Genomic DNA, 18,149 nt, shown 5'->3' on the forward strand with positions numbered 1-18,149 from the left:
GATGCATCAAATTAGTCTATACTTATTACATTTGAACCTAATTTGGATTGAAACTTATTATGTTTTTAGATTGAGTTAATACCTAAAATCGTCCTCGACTATAGTGGTTTTTCTCGATTTCGTCCTAAACGACTTTGGTGACCTAATATCGTCCCAGACTTTTGTGTTTCGCTCAATTTAGTCCTCCATTTGTTATTCCGTCAAATTGGTGTTAAATTAAGGGACAATTCAGTAATGTCAATATTGATCTCTCTTTACTTTCAACTTGTGAAGTGTGAAATTCCTCTTTCTTGTACGAATTACACGCAGAATTACTCTCGGACCTGCAAATCAAATTTTATATTCGCAGTTTTAGCAGTAATTCGTAAAAAAAAAAAAGGGATTTCGCAGTTCACATGTCTATGAGTAAAGAGATGCCAATATTAAAATTACTGAATTGTCTATTTATTTAACACCAAATGGACAGAATAACAAATGAGGGACTAAATTGAGCAAAAACACAAAAGTCTGGGACTAAATTGAGCGAAACACAAAAGTCTGGGACGATATTAGGTCACCAAAGTCGTTTAGGATGAAATTGAGAAAAACCACTACAGTCGAGGACGATTTTGGGTATTAACTCTTTTTAGATTATACGGAGTATATTATTATTATATAATGCTACAATTCTGTCTACTCTCATCAATTATATAGTTTGACTCTAGGCCTAGTAATCAATTCCGACCTTAGCTCAGTTGGTAGAGCGGAGGACTGTAGTTGAGTGTAAGCTGATATCCTTAGGTCGCTGGTTCGAATCCGGCAGGTCGGATTTTTTAGTTACACTGCCAAGAAATCGCAAAAGTGGAGAAACTGGGATTCATGCATGAAAGATTAAACAAAATGCTACGCCGTTGCCGGGGATCGAACCCGGGTCACCCGCGTGACAGGCGGGAATACTCACCACTATACTACAACGACTTCCGTGCGTTGGTTAAGAAAATATTTCTATTTAAATACAAATGAGTTCGCTGTTGCGGTGTTGCTCAATTTGTTTGTTTGTTTTTTTTTTTTTTTTTTTTTTTTTCTTTTCACTTACAGATAAATGTTTTTTTAGGCAACATTGTATAAAAAATTTATTATAAAATTGATCTTAATAAAATAAAATATAAAAAAAAATAAAAGCACCTGTGAAGCATTTGCACTTGTAAATTAATTAATCAGGGTAAGTTTGATAGCATGTTGTATTTCCTTGGGCAATTTATATCCTACACCACGGCGCGCGTTGCACTGTGCACCCAGATGCAAAACGACGTCGTTTTAATTTTTTTTTTTTTTTTTTTTTTTTTGAAATTTCCCGCCCCAGTGAATGGCAGTAATTTTTTCTTTAAAAAAAATCCGCTGTTCAAAAATGTACATAATGTTATACTAGAATACACATAATTGTATACATAAATGTACATAATTATATAACAAAATATACATACTCTTTTTAAAAGATAATACACATAATCTAACATAATACATAATAAACATAAACTTTTAACATAATATACATCAACTCTTAACATAATACACACAAATTTTCTGATTCGGATGTACATAATTGTATAAAAAGAATGTACATAATTGTATAAAAAATGTACATAACTGTATGAACAAATACACATAATTGTATGAACAAATACACATAATTGTGTGAACAAATACACATAATCCCAACAACTTCCTACTGCGCCTACCAAAACGACGTCGTTTTGGGAGGCGCGCGGCGCACAGTGCTATGCGCGCCATGGTGTAGGGTATAACGACTGATTTCCTTGTGCTTCTTAAACCAAGGTTTGGTGAGAATGCAATACTTTCTCCTCTTGTAACAACTTAAATATGTCGTTATTAGGTAAAACTCTTCACAAACTAATAAGTAAAAAGTTAAGGAAATTCTGTGGACCCGGGTCCACTTTGCAAGGTGGACCCAGGTCCAAAATTCAAAATTTATATATTGAATATTCACAATTTATATATTGCATGTTCACAATTTTTATACTGAATGTTCACAATTTATATGTTGAATGTTCAAAATTTGCGTATTAAATATTTACAATTTATTTACTAAATTTCACAATTTACATAATATAGTATATAAATTACGAACATTCAATATATAAAATATGTATTTTGACTTGAATTTATCTTGTAAAGTAAACTCGAGTTCATGGCATAACTATTGCAAGATGAGACACCACCGTCCGCCGCAGTGGTTGCCAAACGGATTTGGCTACATGGAAACAGACACCATGAACTTATACATTCAATTTCCGTATTATACGCTCACATATTGACTTTGCCAAACCTGTTGTCATCATTACATTCAATTTGCACAAACAAACTTATACATTCACATACTTCACTGTTCCTTTCGTATTCATATAATTAATCATATTAATGAACCAATTATGTTATGCAAATTTCTTTGGCCTCAAACGATACTAAAATTTGTACATATTGATACCCCAACAAATTTTATATGAAGATTTGAATTTGTCAGAAAAATACCGTTCTCCGAAGATGTAAAACATTCGTGCTGATAATGTATCATAGTGCATCGCTTACATCTCAGGAATGCAATAAGGTAAAGAGAGAGACAAGAATACATAGAGAATGATCGATCTTTATTAATCATCTTTTCAATTCCAATTTATATAAGATATACAGAGTTTCGAGTATAACTAGGATATTACTATAAAAAGATGAGGGGTTTATATATCATAGTATAATAACTTTAGTAATGTCCACATATATTTATTTACAACACATACAACCGTTGACAAATTTGAGTGTTTAATTGTACTTTTTTAAAGTTCAAGATCCTAATTACACTTTTGATTATTTTCCCTTAATGATTTTAACATTTACGCATACATGATGGAATTCAATGATGTGTTGGGTGAATGCGAGCTCATTGATATGGGGATGACGGGGGGGCGTTTCACTTGGGAGAAAGGTCGAGGAACAGATACGTGGGTGGAAGAGAGGTTAGACAGGGTCGTGGCAACGGTGGAGTGGTTGGAAATGCATGATGGGGCGGTGGTTAAGAACATCTATACTAATTCATCCGACCATTGCGCTCTTCTTGTCGACCTTCATACAAAACCTGTATGAACAGCCTTACGCAAATTCAGATTCGAATCAGCGTGGCTTTTACAAGCACTTTGTGCGAAAGTGGTGGATGAAGCATGACGCATGTCCACTGGCATGAATTTTCAGGACCGAATAGCTATTTGTGGCGAGCGTCTTTCAAAATGGGGTGGGGATTATCATCGGCAATTTGGCGCACGGAGCAAAGAACTTCGGCACATTCTGGCTAAGTTGAAAGAGGATCGTACGCCTCACGCTGTGGCCATTTTTTTGGCGGCGGAGAGGGAGTTCGCGGCTCTTATGAAAGCGGAGGAAGTTTTTTGGAAACAACGATCCAAGCAGCTTTGGTTAAAACACGGGGATGCCAACACGAAATATTTCCACAGGTCGGCAACGGCACGACGAAAGCACAATATGTTGTCCCGTGTCAAAGATCAGAATGGCATGTGGGCCGAGGGGACGGCTATGAACTCAGAGATAATCAGGTATTTTGAACACATTTTCTGTTCTGGCCCTCGCACTGCTAATTTGTTTGACCGGGTTCGGGAACGTGTAACAAACGAGATGAAAATCTCTCTATCACAACCGTTCACAATGGCAGACGTTAAATCTGCCTTATTCGATATGAAACCGGAAATGGCGCCCGGGCCGGACGGTATGTCACCGGCCTTCTTCCTGCATTTTTGGCCGGTCCTTGGGCATGACTTAACCATGTTCATTCTACACTGTGTGGAACACAAGCAATTTCCACCGGAGTTGAATGATTCTAATATTGTTCTAATTCCTAAAAAGCCTGTACCGGAGAAAGTGTCGGACTTACTTCCAATCGCTATGTGCAATGTGGTGTATAAGGTGTTAGCCAAAATGCTTGCCAATAAGTTAAAGGGGTGTCTAGCTCAGATTGTTTCCCAATCTCAGAGTGCGTTTGTTCCTGAATGTTTACCCACGGATAATATCATTGTGGCCGGGGAGATAGGTCACTACCTACGGAGGAAAACCGGGGGGGGGGGGGGGGGGGAGGCACAAGGGTGGGCTGCGTTAAAGCTTGATATGGCTAAGGCGTACGATAGGATGGAGTGGCCCTTTTTAGAGGGCATGATGCGGGCGTTGGGTTTGGAGCGTGGGTGGGTAGAGATGATTATGTTGTGTGTCACGTCTGTGAATTATTCTATTATGGTAAATGGAGATGTCGCGGGACGAGGACGTCCTACCAGGGGTATCCGACAAGGAGACCCTCTATTACCTTACCTCTTCATCATCTGTGCAGAAGGTTTGTCTATCCTTCTGCAACAGGCGGAGGCCCGGGGGGACATTCACAGTGTGAGGGTGGTGCGGGGAGCCCCGACCATCACCCACCTCTTTTTTGCTGACGATAGTTTACTCTTTTTCAGGGCAAATGAACGGGAGGTACTAACTGTAAAAGAGTGTCTTGAAATTTACAGTATGGCCTCGGGACAACTTATCAATTTTGAGAAATCCAGTGCAATTTACAGCCATAACACGACAGTGCCTTTACGGGAGGTGGTATCTAGGCTCATTGGGGTGCCCGAAGCGGTGGATTTGGGGCATTACTTGGGCCTTCCGTCGGTCTTGGGACGCAACAAAACTATAATTTTTAAATATATTGAAGAGAATATCCGGGCAAGAATTGGGATGTGGCAAAACAAGATACACTCTCGTGTAGGTCAAGAAGTGCTGATAAAGAGTATAGCACAATCTCTACCGATTTTTACTATGTCGGTGTTCTTATTACCTGTTTGTGTTTGTGATTCTCTGGAGAAGATGTTTAACCGTTATTGGTGGGGTGGTGGAAGTTCAGGAAGTCGAGTGATTCATTGGCTCAGCTGGGGTAGAATGTGTACTCCAAAATCGAAGGGCGGGCTCGGCTTCAAGAAACTACACGAATTTAACATAACTCTTTTGGCCAAACAGGGGTGGCGACTTTTAATTCATCCAGATTCCTTAGTGAGCCGCTTGTTAAAGGCAAAATACTACCCTACGACGGGGTTCATGGACGCACAAATTGGGCAGAATCCTAGCTTCATTAGGCGTAGTATCCTTGCCGGGGGGAGAGCTTTACAATTGGGCGTTGCTCGCCGAATCGATGATGGCCGTGACACAAGGATATGGGGTTGGGACTGGCTTGCAGGTCCTTCTAATATACAGATTCATACTCCGTGTGTGGAGCAGCTACGCGAGGCCAAGGTGCACAGCCTCTTGAACGAGGCCAGGGGGTGGGATGTTGATCTTCTCAGGGATATTTTTCTTGCGGAATATGTGCCCAGAATTTTAGCAACCCCGGTGAGTAACCATTTTCGTGACAGTTGGCGGTGGAAGGGAGACATTCGAGGCTGCTACACGGTCCAACATGGTTATCGTTTGTTAGTAGGCGAGGTGGCTCGACACGATGACACTCACGGCTTCCTTGCGTGGAAGGCGTTATGGGCACTGCCAATCCCTCCAAAGGTAAAAAAAACTTCCTATGGCGTTGTGCTCGCAACATTTTGCCGGTTCGAGATACTCTGCATACAAAGAGAGTTTGGTTAGGTGGAGGTTGCCCGATGTGCGGCTTTGTCTCGGAAACCATAGAACACCTCTTTTATGGTTGTGCTTTTGCGGAACAGGTCTAGGATGAGGAGAATGTGCTGTGGGGAAGAGATGCTTTCAACTATATGTCTCAGGTGATTGGTGGTTCATCGGTGGATATAGCGGTGCACCTAGCAGCAGGGTGTTGGACTATATGATTGTTACGCAACGATGTGGTGTGGCATAATAAGCAACCATCAGTTGAGGTAGCCCGTGAGCAGCTATTGTGGCTACAACTTAGCTGGAAAGAGACATATACTGCCCAACCTACGGCTACAATCTAGACGGCTAGCTGGTCTCCACCTCTAAGGCATACTTTCAAATGCAATGTTGATGCTGCACTATCCGGGGACGGCGCAAGTTTTGGTGCAGTGGTGCGGGATTCCGAGGGTCGTTTTGTTGCGACTAAAAGTGGGCGTTTGAAGGATGTAGATGACCCATATATGGCTGAGGTTCTTGGAGTGAAAGAAGCGTTGTTATGGCTCAAATCGCAGTTCCGTAGAAATATCATCGTTGAATCTGATTGCTTAAATTTCTGTAATGCGTTTAATTCTTGTAATTCCGACTTTTCGTATGTTGGTCTAGTAGTGAAGCAATGTCTGTCGATTGCTAGCGACATGGAGAATATTAGTGTCTCCCGTGTCAAGAGATCAGCGAACCGTGTGGCTCATGAGTTAGCTCGGGCGACCGTTTCTATGGCTGTCTCAGGGGTGTGGACTGATATCCCACCATCTTGTATCGTGCATTATTTAAGTTAGTAATGGAAGTGTGTGATGTTTTGTTCAAAAAAAAAAATTAATTTGTTATATAAAAATATTTAAAGCATTTCACAAATATATTTGATGAAATCTATTTATTATTTATTTATTTTTAAATTCAAATGTATTTTTGAAAAGAATTTTTTTCTATGTTTTGAAAAGCTTCACATTTTTTTCAAATGCTACCTTTTGGTCTGATGACATCACTGTCGCAAATACTATTGATAGGTTAGATCAATCGTTATACCTTGGACCAGGATCCACAGTGCACTGTTGAGCCTAGTCCTAAACGACGTAATTTTAAATTTTAATTTTGATGGCGGCCGTTTGTTGTTCAATTCACGTTATAGTTTTTTTTTTTTCAATCGTAAAGCATGTGTATGTGTCTTGTGTTATGTGTTTCTGTGCTTCATTTTATGGAATTCTGTATCTGAAATAAAGTAAATATAACATGCGCTTTTGTGTCTTGCGTTATGCATTTTTGTGTCTTATAGTATTATGCAATTATGTACTTTAAGAATATTAATTATGTACCTGAACTAAAGTAAATATAAAACATGTTTATGTGTCTTGTGTTATGCGTTTTTGTGTCTCATGTTATGCAATTATGTATCTTAAACGTATGGATTATGTACTTGAAAAAGATTAGTAGTTGTGTAACACACAATATATTGTGTGTCTTATTTTACGAATTTATGTCTTGTATTATGAAATTATGTGCCTATAAGAAATATTATCTACATAAATCAGATTTAAAAATAAGTAAATATATAACATGTGTATGTGCCTTGTGTTGTGAGTTTTTGTATCTCTTGTTATGAAATCTTGTACCTTAAGAGTATTGATTCTTCTCCTAGATAGAATAAATTAAAATTTGTGTTGAAACATGAGAAACAGAAAACTACAAAATCTGTTAAAGCTTAAATATCAAAACAAAGTCGTTTTGATCCAGGGTCGATAATGTTATGTGGACCCTGGTCCACGATATAAATTGCCAGGTTAGATGGTAGTCACAACCAAAAAAAAAAAAAAAAAAAAGTCTATTTTAATCAATTTTCAAAAAAAAAAAAAAAAAAAAAAAAAAACACCTTGGAAGAAATTAATTAAATCAATTAGCATTGTTATATATGCTGCAAACTACAATCAAGAATTATATGACAAAAACAAAAACAAAAAACAAAAATGATGGCATCTAAAACTAGGATGAAATTACAACAAAACATAGAAAGAAATATTTCATTGTCCTAACATTATCTTTTCAATTAAGAATGGAAAAAGGGAGGCTCTTGCTCCAGTACGGCTTCTTAGCTTCAAGAACAAAATCCCTGAAATTCCCTTTGAATACTCTTCGATCTTCTTCATCCATTATCCTCACCATTGTAGATGCACCAGAATCCAGATGTTTATAGTATATCAAAACCCCTTTCTCATCATTAAAAGTTGTTCTTTGCTTAACAGCAGGGCTGCCTTTTCTCTATGGGCAGTTTTCTTGTGTAGCTATGGTGTTAAAGGTCAAAGAGATTGTTGAAAAGGTCAAGAGAGGGTGTACCTGGAGAAATAATAATTCTTGGAGAAATGAAAGTTGCTGAAGGACTAGGTAACATGAAACTTGTTTCTAAGCCGTCGTAGATTTTATTACTATGGAAAACCGGGCTTAAATCTGGGAAATAGCCTACCGGGTTTTGACCGGACGGCGACGAAAATATACTCGCCGGTATCGGCGGGAGAGAAGCCGGATTAGGTGACAAAACCCCGCTTCTTTCGGTATCAGAGCTTAGCTCTATCCCTTGAACCATTCCCAAGTCCGGTTTTCTCACCTGCGTGGACCGGGTTTTTTCTACCGAAGCGAACCGGGCCGCCGGAGACACGGCGCCGTCGTCAAAACCGCCGTGGAAGGCGTCAAACGTCGATGGCTGCACGGCCATGGAAGAGGAGTCCGGGCCGGTGAGCCGCTGGACCAACGTCATGAACTCATTAGGGTTTGCATGGATAACCTTGGGTGACACGGTGTAGATGATCAACGGAGGGCGAGGCGGGGCCGTCGCCGGCGGTTGCTGAGGCGGCGCCGCCACCGGCGGCTTCCGTATCTTTTGGGAGTCTTTGCGGACTTTGAGAGGCGTAGGACGGGGGCCTTGGAGCTCCCGCCGTGGAGACTTTCCGGCGACGGGTACGATGTTCATTGGTGAAATATAATGTTAATCCAACGGTCAGTAATGATTGGGAAGAGAGATTGGAGATGATGGCGAAGGTGGCATTACTGTTTTTATAATACAAAGGAAAAAATAAATAAATATAAGAGTGTAGGGTAACATTGAATTCGTATTAGGTAGCTAGTCAAAGGTGGTGAAATGGTTAATATAATGGAAAAAATTAATAAAAAATGTTGTTATTCAGTAATTGGATAAAATTTGTTGTATTTTAAGGTTGCGCCGGTTTCGTATTTTAGTGGGTGTTTGAATCTGTCTAAAGTTATTATCGGAAAAAGAAATCAAAATACTTACAAAGAAATTGTCAAACTATCTTTAAAAAAAGGCAAAACGCTTTAGCAAGTACGGAGTATATTAGTACTACTACTAGTTATAATATTCAAATTGTGCAATTAAATTAATGTCCAACATGAAAATTTAAATAAAAAGAAAATGGTCAAATAGGCCTTTAAATTTTACTTCAAAAGTTAATTAGACGCTTAAATTTTAAAAAACTATAATTAAACTCTCAAACATGTCAAATTGAGTCAATGAAGCCCCAAAACCGATAAATAACCTGTTATTACATTTCATTTCAATTCCGACGACGAATTCCGACATCCGATGACAAATTTCGACTACCGGTGACGGCAAAGCTGCCGCCAGTCACCTTCTATTGGTGAAGGCGACCAGTTGGTCCCCTTCCCTTGGAGAAGGCGACCAGAGCGCCTTCTCAGGCGAAGGCAACCAGAGCCTGCTTTTCCTTCTCCTCAGCCTCTGTGTTCTTCCCACACTCTTGTTCGTCAGGTTCTAAGTTTGAGTGCTCAAAACATAGAATCGTAGTATGTTTTAATTATTCTGAGAAACCTAGGTTGCAACACTCCTAGCACCTTTGGGAGGCAGCAAAATAAGGTTTTAAGGAGAAAGTGCTACTCGGCTCGTATTAAAAACCTATCCAAAAATCCCTTTCGTCCCTGTGGTTGATTATCCCTGAAATTTCCAGTTTTTCAAGAAAATAATAATCCTTTTTCGTAGAATTATTATTACGTTCTTCCGACTTGTTTACAACACTTTGTAAAGTTGGGTTAAAGATAGAGTTAGGGTGTGTTTGGTTCATGGGTTTATACACTAGCAATGAGAATCAAAACTATAGTTAGTGTTTGGTTAACAACTTTTTATAATACAATTATGAGATTTAACTACCCTTTTAATTATAAACATCATTCCTTAATTAAACACGAGTATCATTCTATCCTATTGGTAGTTTAATTTTTTATTTTTTTGACAAAAAGAAGGAGGTTACCTAAGGTCAGTTTCTGACGCTCACGTTAACATCACTACCCAAGAGACCAAGTTCATCAGCTCTCAGGAATCTCAACATGTTGTCCGTAGCTTGCACGAATACGCGATCTTCACTTTCATCATCAAAGGCCTAATTTGCCATCAGGTCAGCGGCTCTATTTTGTTCCCTGGGTGCATGCTTGAAGCAAATTTCCCAGTCCCAGTGCTTTGCTTCTCTGCACAACATCACTAAACTCCTCCCTTGACCAATGTAATCTTCTTAATCGTTGATGAGTTTGATTGCCTTCGCACTGTCTAACTCGATGATAACTCTGCGGTAATCAAGGGCCTTAGCTTGCTTTATTCCCTTGCAAAAACCCCAGAGCTCAGCTCCTCCCTTGGTAGTTTGATTTTTAAGTTTGGATTAGTGATTTTAGATTTTTGTTTTGATTTATTTTGTTCATATAGGTGCTTTGAATGTTATTATAATAGGATTAATTGTCTTAACTTTTAATTTTTGTATTTCTAAAACATTTATTCCCATTATAGGTCATATATAACAAAACATCAATATTGATAATCATTTCAATTCCACCATACTACCAAACATGCAAAATATTTTCACCAAAAGCCATTACCATTACCAAATATTTGATTCTCATTCCGATTCTGATTCCCTTATGCGAACCAAACACGTCCTTAATTCCATTTTTGGTTTAGTTTTATAGGTGACAGTCCATTTTTTTTTTAGAACATCTTTCTTTGGTCCTAGTATTATTATGGTTCAACCAATTGTGGTCCTCCGTCATCAAAATCGTTGAAATATCATTAAATGCAAGGACATTTTGATCTTTTTAATATAAAGTGGATTGACCTGCTATATTTTTGTTTTTGCTTTTTTTTTTTTTTGTTTTTTGTGAAAAAAAAATCACAATTGAAGACCTAAATGCTTGTTTACAAATAAACAAAAGTGAAGAAGGTTCAGAATAATTATTTAACAAAATTTTCGTATCATGGCGTTCTACTATGTAACAACTAGTAGTAACATGTTCCAACCACTTTGGGATTATGGCCCTACATGAACTGCAGAAGGGTGTGTTTGAATAAGATCAGTTATATGGCATATCTAGAAGTGGTATGGATTAAATGTTGGAAATAATGAATCAAAGTTGATTTAATATCGCAAAATAATATTTATATATACACACGAAAGTATATAAAATATTATATATATATATATATATATATATATATATATATATATATATATACACGAAAATATATATATCAACCAAAATGAAATTTATAATCCTCAAATTATAATTCCACCCAAAAGGAATCGGAGTAACGATTTATTGCTTAAAAGCATAATCCCAAAATCGAAGAAGAAAGAAGAGTGGTTCGTGTTTGGTGTAGGTTTTAGCACGAGTCGAGCGATCACTCATTCCTTAAAACCTTATTTGTCACCTCCCAAAAGTGCTAGGAGCGTTGTGGCCTAGGCTTCCCAGGATAAAATGTACTACGATTCAACATTTGAGCACCCAAACTTTTAACCCGACGAACTAGAGCAAAGTTTAGAACACAGTAGGCTAAGAAAGGAGTAGAAGCAGAGATTTTGGAGCTGAAAATATTATTTCGTTATGTCTTTTTCTACTGAAAATTCTGCTGCTACTACTACTTCTTATATAGAAGAAGGTGGTGTAAATAGCATTTACTTTGACATTTAAACCCATGTTCAAATCCTTCAAAACAGACCATTTAACATGGAGATTAATTCTGGAATTAATATAGAATTAATTCCATAACAACTGAATTAATCCTCCAAACAGTCACTGAAACAGTACAGGCAACCGTACCATTCTGGAAGACGTGTACCGCTTGCGAAGCGAACTGAACGTACCGTTCCGGAAGGTTGGCATAACTTAGCCCACAAGACCAACCAATTTCCGGACGACATTCGTGCCCACGTACACGAATTCAGGCTTGAAGGCTCACATTGGGATTTGATTTGTACCAACCCCCTCCCCCCCTACGCGCGAGAGAGAGCATCTATGCTATACAATTCAATAAGTCTTAAAAAAGCTCTTGTATAAATAGTGGTGCAAACCCACTTTCCAAACCAATATGGGACAAAAGCTACACTTTTTCCCTTCATTTTCCAACTCCAATGGGTCTACTTTGAGAATCAATATCTCATTCACCCATTATCTGTTTTGAATGTACAATATATCAATCTCATAAACCCTCAAACATGTCAAATTGGGTCAATGAAGCCCAAAAATTGATAAATAACCTGTTATTACAGGTCATTTCAATTTCAACGACGAATTTTGACAACCAACGACAAATTTCGGCGATCGGCGACGGCAAAGCTGTCGCCGGTCACCTTGTATTAGTGAAGGCGACCAGTTGGTCACCTTCCCCTGGAGTAGGCGACCAGAGCGCCTTCTTAGGGGAATGTGATCTTTCTGGTCGCCTTCTGCAATACAAGGTGACCGATGATAATAACAGGTCATTTTACCGGTTTTGAGTTTCATTGATCCAATTTGACATGTTTGAGGATTTAATTGTACTTTAAAAAAAAAATTAGGGGCCTAATTGACTTTTGGGGTAAAGTTTAGGGGGCTATTTGATCTTTTTCTCTTAAAATAAATAAATACTCAATGTTAAAGAAAAGGTATACAATTAAATTATAAAATAAATACAAATTTACTGTACTATAATGTCGCATACAATTGGTAATTTTAATAGAGTTTAATAGTTCGGTTGCTATGTTAAAAATTCATCTTTTTTGAAGAGTTAGGAATATATATAGCCATGGTAAACAATTAGAGACTAAAATCGCTAGCAATAAACAATTGATCGAAGAACTAAAATTGCATTTTTTTCCCTTATTCAATGTTCAAGAATTTACACTATCAAATATTTAAGTATATGTCGTAGTTGAATAATAAATTGCTTCATTTTATTGAAACTCAAAGAAATAAAAGGTTTAAAATATTAAACATAAGATTTGAGATAAAAGTTTTATACAATACTATAATAAAATTGTGCTGTTAAAAATACAATGAGAAAATAAATTTCAACAAAATCCATAGAAATGTTACAACAACAACAACAACACATCTTTAAGATTAAAATGTTGTAGGCAAACTATGAAATGGCAAAATTAGAAAATAATTGTAATTGTATCAGAAAGAAACACAAATAATGTACATTTTGAGCTCCTGCAATTCATCGTTGTGTACATAAAGTACATTATTTGAATACAGAAAATACTATATATTGTATACTATCAAATAATGTATATTCAATATACAAATAATGTATTTTTAGTGTATTAAAAATGTTCACAATTTACCTTTATATATTGTTAGCTATAGAAATATAGCTAAATGTTCCCAATTTACCTTTATATAATATAATAATAATGTTAGCTATAGAAATATAGCTAAATGTTTACAATTTACTTTTAAAAAATTCACAATTTGTCATGACTTTGTATTGTATTCACAAATTCTCAAAATTTCGAAACACAATTTATATTTTAGATATTCATAATTTCAATACTAAAGATATAGTATAATTTAGCACTAGAGTCCACCTTACAAGGTGGACTTGGTCAATGGTATAACAATTGATTTCCATATGAATTGACTTTAATTTAACCCAAGCATCAAAAGAGTTGTTATACCATGGCCATAGTCTACCTTACAAGGTAAACCAACAACAACAACAACAACAACAACAACAACAACAACAACAACAACAACAACAATAATAATAATAATAATAATAATAATAATAATAATAATATTATTATTATTATTATTATTATTATTATTATTATTATTATTATTATTATTATTATTATTATTATTCCATCTAACCTAGTACATATATGATATTTAATTTTTATTAGTGAAATTAAATTTTCTTTGTTGGCATATTTTCTGTGATTTTTAATTTTAATTTTAATTTTTTGTATTTAACAGAGCTTTTAAGTTAGTTTCTAAATTTATATAGTTCATTTACTAATACAAATTCACTTCTTTGTGTTCCATAGCTAACATTATCCTCAGAGCCGCCAGAGGTGAAGCTTTCATCTTTTGCTGTTTTAATTTTACTAGTGATTAGTATATTAGTGTACTAAAGATAGACTTGTATATTAGTGATTCATTATTCCAAAAGACTGAACCCCAACCTTAAGGGCCCCCCACACCCCGGCCCGACAGAGCATTTTGGGAGGGTATATTAGTGATTCATGGTATAATGATTGACCGACTACTCCAATAAGCCAAGTTAAATAAATACTTATTTGTGTGACCTATTTGTACATATATGTGCAATTAGATATGCATGTTGTTTGTGAATTTTGACCACAAGATTGTGTGTAAATATATTCTGAAATTTCATGTAGAGCTAGAATGGATTGAGCAGAATTCGTGTTGAATTCATGCTTGCATGATTGTTGTGCTTTTTACTCATATTACAAGCATGACTATTTGTCTTGCTTTTAAATGTTAGATGTTGTTTCTTCATTATTTTGCCTTTCTTTCATTGTTTTGTATGGCAAGAAATGAAAATCAATTTGAGTTTATTTATTTATTATTATTAATGCATGTCTAATTGAGATATTCGAGAAAACCAAAAAAAATCAAATTTAAATAAACTTAAATAAATAAGAAGTGAAGAAGATAATGTATTATTGACTATACTATAATGAATGATTGAATTCTCTTCTCCAATAATTGTCTTGTGGTAAATTAAGTCGGTGCACCAGCACAAGCATTGTCGGGGGTGCACCGTCGGGTTATGATTTTAAGCGGTCGTGCTTTTTGTTATTTTCTGTGACTTAACTTATGTTGAACTGGAGTCTTTATTGAAACTCTGTAGTCTATATACTGTCACACTTTGTTGTTTACTTATTATTTTTGGTTTTTGGGGACGTGGAAGATCATTGGTCTTGTAGATCAACAGCACTCCAGGCTGCTGCTATGTTGACAATGTAATATAAAAAATTCATTTTCATCACTGTTTCCCCAATTCAAGAAGTGATCCTTAAGAAGACTTGTCATAAAAGTGGGTTATTTGGAAGTAGTCATTTAAATTTTCTTTAGATTGTTTCAAAGTTGCTTTTATTAATAACTTATTTTTGTGATTCTATTAACTGCTCTTTTTTTTTTTTTTTTTTTCTCACTACATGTTTTTTGGGTAGCATTATATATAAAATAAATTAAAAAAATTGTGTATAAGAAAAGAATAAAAACACATGAATTTTGAAAAATTTCTCCTTAGTAAGTTCAGTTGTAACACAAATTTCGTAGTTGGTGTCTCTGGGTGACAATCGGGAGGCGCACCACGATTATTTGAAGACAACGCTTGAGTAATATAAGTTGCTACCCCAAGCCGATTGGTCGGTGTTGCCGGACTCATGCTCGGCAACACATACTCAAAGCGACAGCTCGGGTACATCTCCCCAGGCCCAAACACTGCAAATCTTACTTTCATGATTAAAACGGAGGACAGGAATATGCACTTAAAAATAACTGATAGATCATCTATGGAAGATTTGTTTTTGATCAAGAAGACTGGAATCACTTTTGAAGGGACTCTGATCTTTTGAGGAATCTGCACTTGAAAACCTCTCTCTTGTGTTAAGTCAAGCAAGTGAACTTGACTTCAATATTCTGGGTCACAAAAATTCTGAAATAGAGATTAGTTCCGCTGATTGCATAGACAAGGTTGCTTTACCAGAGAACAAAGGTCAGCAGCACATGTTAGATGGATATTAAAATGGTTGTCCGATTTTGCCTCTGATCCTGATATTCGTGATGGATCGCCGGGCGAGAGAGAGAATATGGGTTTTGGTACCATTTTAACTTTTGTGGATACAATGAATATTCTAAGAAATTTAGGTTTTGTAAATGCCAGTAAGAAAAACAGCAAAAGAAAAGAGCTAAATGAATAAGAAAAGAGCAGCAGAAGGAGGAGTGGTTCATTTGCATACCCAAGGGATTCCCACATCGGCTGAGTACAAACAGTAGAGCAGAGCAGTAGGTTATAAAAATGGGGCGAGTGCTCTTGGGCAACATACTTACCTGGACGGGGTCAATGGGTGATCAGCAAGGCCCATGGCCTAGGTTGATGACTTCCATTGCACTTTGGAAGGGTGTTAATCTAAGGTCTACCTTATAGGTGGAGCCTACGTCATAATTTGTGGTAGAGGGGGCCTGCGTTCGCGCGGCCCCTACCCAATTTCATACCAAAGTTTGGTTATCTTCTTCAGAGGCCATTTGTTTGTGCGCAGTTGTACATATGATTTTCGGCTTCTGCAACTCTGCAGTTGTACGCCTAAAATCATAGATTTGAGAAACGTCTATGTGATAAAATAAGTTCAATTGCTATTGGTGCTCTCGGATTCATTTGCTTTGCACGCCTAGATAAATTTCACCCATCTTTTTGAAATAAATATAGCTCTTGGATTCATCTAGGTTGCTTTGTCTAGATAAATTTCACCAGTTGATCTTTTTGAAATAAATATAACTACCATTCTTGCTCGTTTTCGAGCATGAACGTACACAAAAATGATGGCTTTCAATGGGTATATATGAGCAGCGGAGTAAGAAATTTCATCAGGTAAAGATTAAAATAAATTAATCATGTAAAAAGAATCAATCTCTACTACAAAAACACACACACACACACACACACACACACACACACACACATATATATATATATATATATATATATATATATATATATATATATATAACCATTTAAGCACTTCATCTTTAAACATATACTTAAATATATATCTATTTATTTATATCTAAACATTTACTATATAGAATTAGGTTCTGGTGCATGTGGCAGCCCCATGTGTGATTGTGCGGGAAGAGAAGAACCATTGATTTTGTTTAGATCAATGTCGAGGATTACCAAAAAAAAACGCTGTGGCAATTTAGTAATTTTTGCAACTAGGTCAAATTTAAGGTGCATGAGTTTTGTGCATAAGGTGCGTGACTTTTGTGCATAAGGTGCGTGTGTTTTGTGCTTAATGTGAGTAGTTGTTGAAACTTAAGGTGCGTGGGTTTTGTGCTTAAGGTGCGTCATGTTTCTTCTTTGCACACCTTTCTTTGTGAGTCACGAGTAGTTCAGACCTTCAAGAAGAACAAACTTTTGAACTGAGGGGTGGTTCAGACCTATAAGAAAAAAAAAACTTTTGAACTGAGGGGTGGTTCAGACCCTCAAGAACAAAACTTTTGAACTTAGGGGTGGTTCAGACCTTCAAGAACAAAACTTTTGAAGAAAACTTAATGTGTGCCATTTTAACACTTAAATTGCGTTGTTATAACACTTAAGGTGCGTGTTTCTATCACTTAATATGCGTCATTTTTAGCTCATTTCCTCCAGACACGCGTTTTTTTTTAAAATAATTTCCATTGATTTAGATTTTAATGTTTAAGGTGTGTCAACCACACAACCGCACGGGAGTTTTTACCGCACCTGAACCCTTCCATATATATATATATATATAAGCTAAGGGTCCCCTATATATAAGGGGTTAGGTGGGATGGAGGAGGGGGTAGCTGCCCTCATACTGGCACCGCCCATGTATATGAGTGAAACTAAATGGCCATTGTTGATTTTTGAAGCATGTAAAATTCTTAGTGCTTTAAATTAACTTCAAGAAAAACCATTGATTTCTGTTATTCAAGATTTAAATGTCTCAAGTTTCACTCATAATGTAGATTAGTAAAAGTGGAAGTGATTATGTATTTTTATGGAATTGTCTTCCTAGGCTCCTTTCTGTGGGAATTTTCATAATTTTAGTGCTATGTAGTAATCTCTTAACATGCTCTATGAGTAACGTACTATTCCTTTTATTGATGCTTTGGACAAAATAATTTTGATTTATTGGACAAAACGTGGGAAGAGACTGAGAATTGACAGCATAAATTCTATGAGCCAAATGTTGATCATGCTCTTATCTTGTACTAATTATTAAAAAAAAAAAAATTCTTCTTTTTACTGACATTAGAGCTAGCATTTCCTATGATATGATCATTGTTAGCACCCTGTGATTTATGGCTTTAAGCCTTCAAGCCAATGAAGCCATGGACACTGGGGTAGGGTGCTATGTGGAAATAGATCTTTCATTTGGTACCATATCTGCATTTCTCTGTTCATTTTTTTTTTTGTCTCTCATATTCTTGTTCAC

The 18,149-nt window shown here is 36.5% G+C and overlaps 2 protein-coding genes, 1 long non-coding RNA gene and 2 other non-coding genes across 6 annotated transcripts; 2 read left to right on the forward strand and 3 right to left on the reverse strand.

Moving 5' to 3' along the window:
* The first annotated feature begins 719 nt into the window (after positions 1-719).
* On the forward strand, positions 720-808 carry TRNAY-GUA. Its single transcript is given in 2 exon segments — positions 720-756; positions 773-808. It is a non-coding gene; the product is annotated as a tRNA-Tyr (tRNA).
* A 77-nt stretch (positions 809-885) lies between these two features.
* TRNAD-GUC lies at positions 886-957 on the reverse strand. The gene has a single exon. It is a non-coding gene; the product is annotated as a tRNA-Asp (tRNA).
* Positions 958-2,895: 1,938 nt separating this feature from the next.
* Positions 2,896-6,455, forward strand: LOC109184710. The gene is made up of 4 exons (XM_019334748.1): positions 2,896-3,129; positions 3,241-5,577; positions 5,742-5,792; positions 5,982-6,455. The coding sequence occupies exons 1-4, from the start codon at positions 2,896-2,898 to the stop codon at positions 6,453-6,455; spliced, it is 3,096 nt and encodes a 1,031-aa protein (XP_019190293.1).
* Positions 6,456-7,544: 1,089 nt separating this feature from the next.
* LOC109184764 (protein MKS1-like) lies at positions 7,545-8,741 on the reverse strand. Its single transcript, XM_019334801.1, has 2 exons — positions 7,953-8,741; positions 7,545-7,835 (listed from the first exon to the last, which is right to left on the reverse strand). The coding sequence occupies exon 1, from the start codon at positions 8,633-8,635 to the stop codon at positions 7,961-7,963; it is 675 nt and encodes a 224-aa protein (XP_019190346.1). The 5' UTR covers positions 8,636-8,741; the 3' UTR covers positions 7,545-7,835; positions 7,953-7,960.
* A 945-nt stretch (positions 8,742-9,686) lies between these two features.
* Positions 9,687-16,256, reverse strand: LOC109184768. Of its 2 annotated transcripts, none has more exons than XR_002054865.1 (3): positions 16,020-16,256; positions 10,178-10,179; positions 9,687-9,698 (listed from the first exon to the last, which is right to left on the reverse strand). It is a non-coding gene; the product is annotated as an uncharacterized LOC109184768 (long non-coding RNA). The 2 variants fall into 2 exon arrangements; XR_002054866.1 differs by lacking the exon at positions 10,178-10,179 and adding an exon at positions 15,536-15,541.
* Between the last annotated feature and the right edge of the window lie 1,893 nt (positions 16,257-18,149).

This window comes from Ipomoea nil, unplaced genomic scaffold, assembly GCF_001879475.1.
Source record: "Ipomoea nil cultivar Tokyo-kokei standard unplaced genomic scaffold, Asagao_1.1 scaffold1286, whole genome shotgun sequence".
In the NCBI taxonomy this organism is placed as follows: Eukaryota; Viridiplantae; Streptophyta; class Magnoliopsida; order Solanales; family Convolvulaceae; genus Ipomoea; species Ipomoea nil.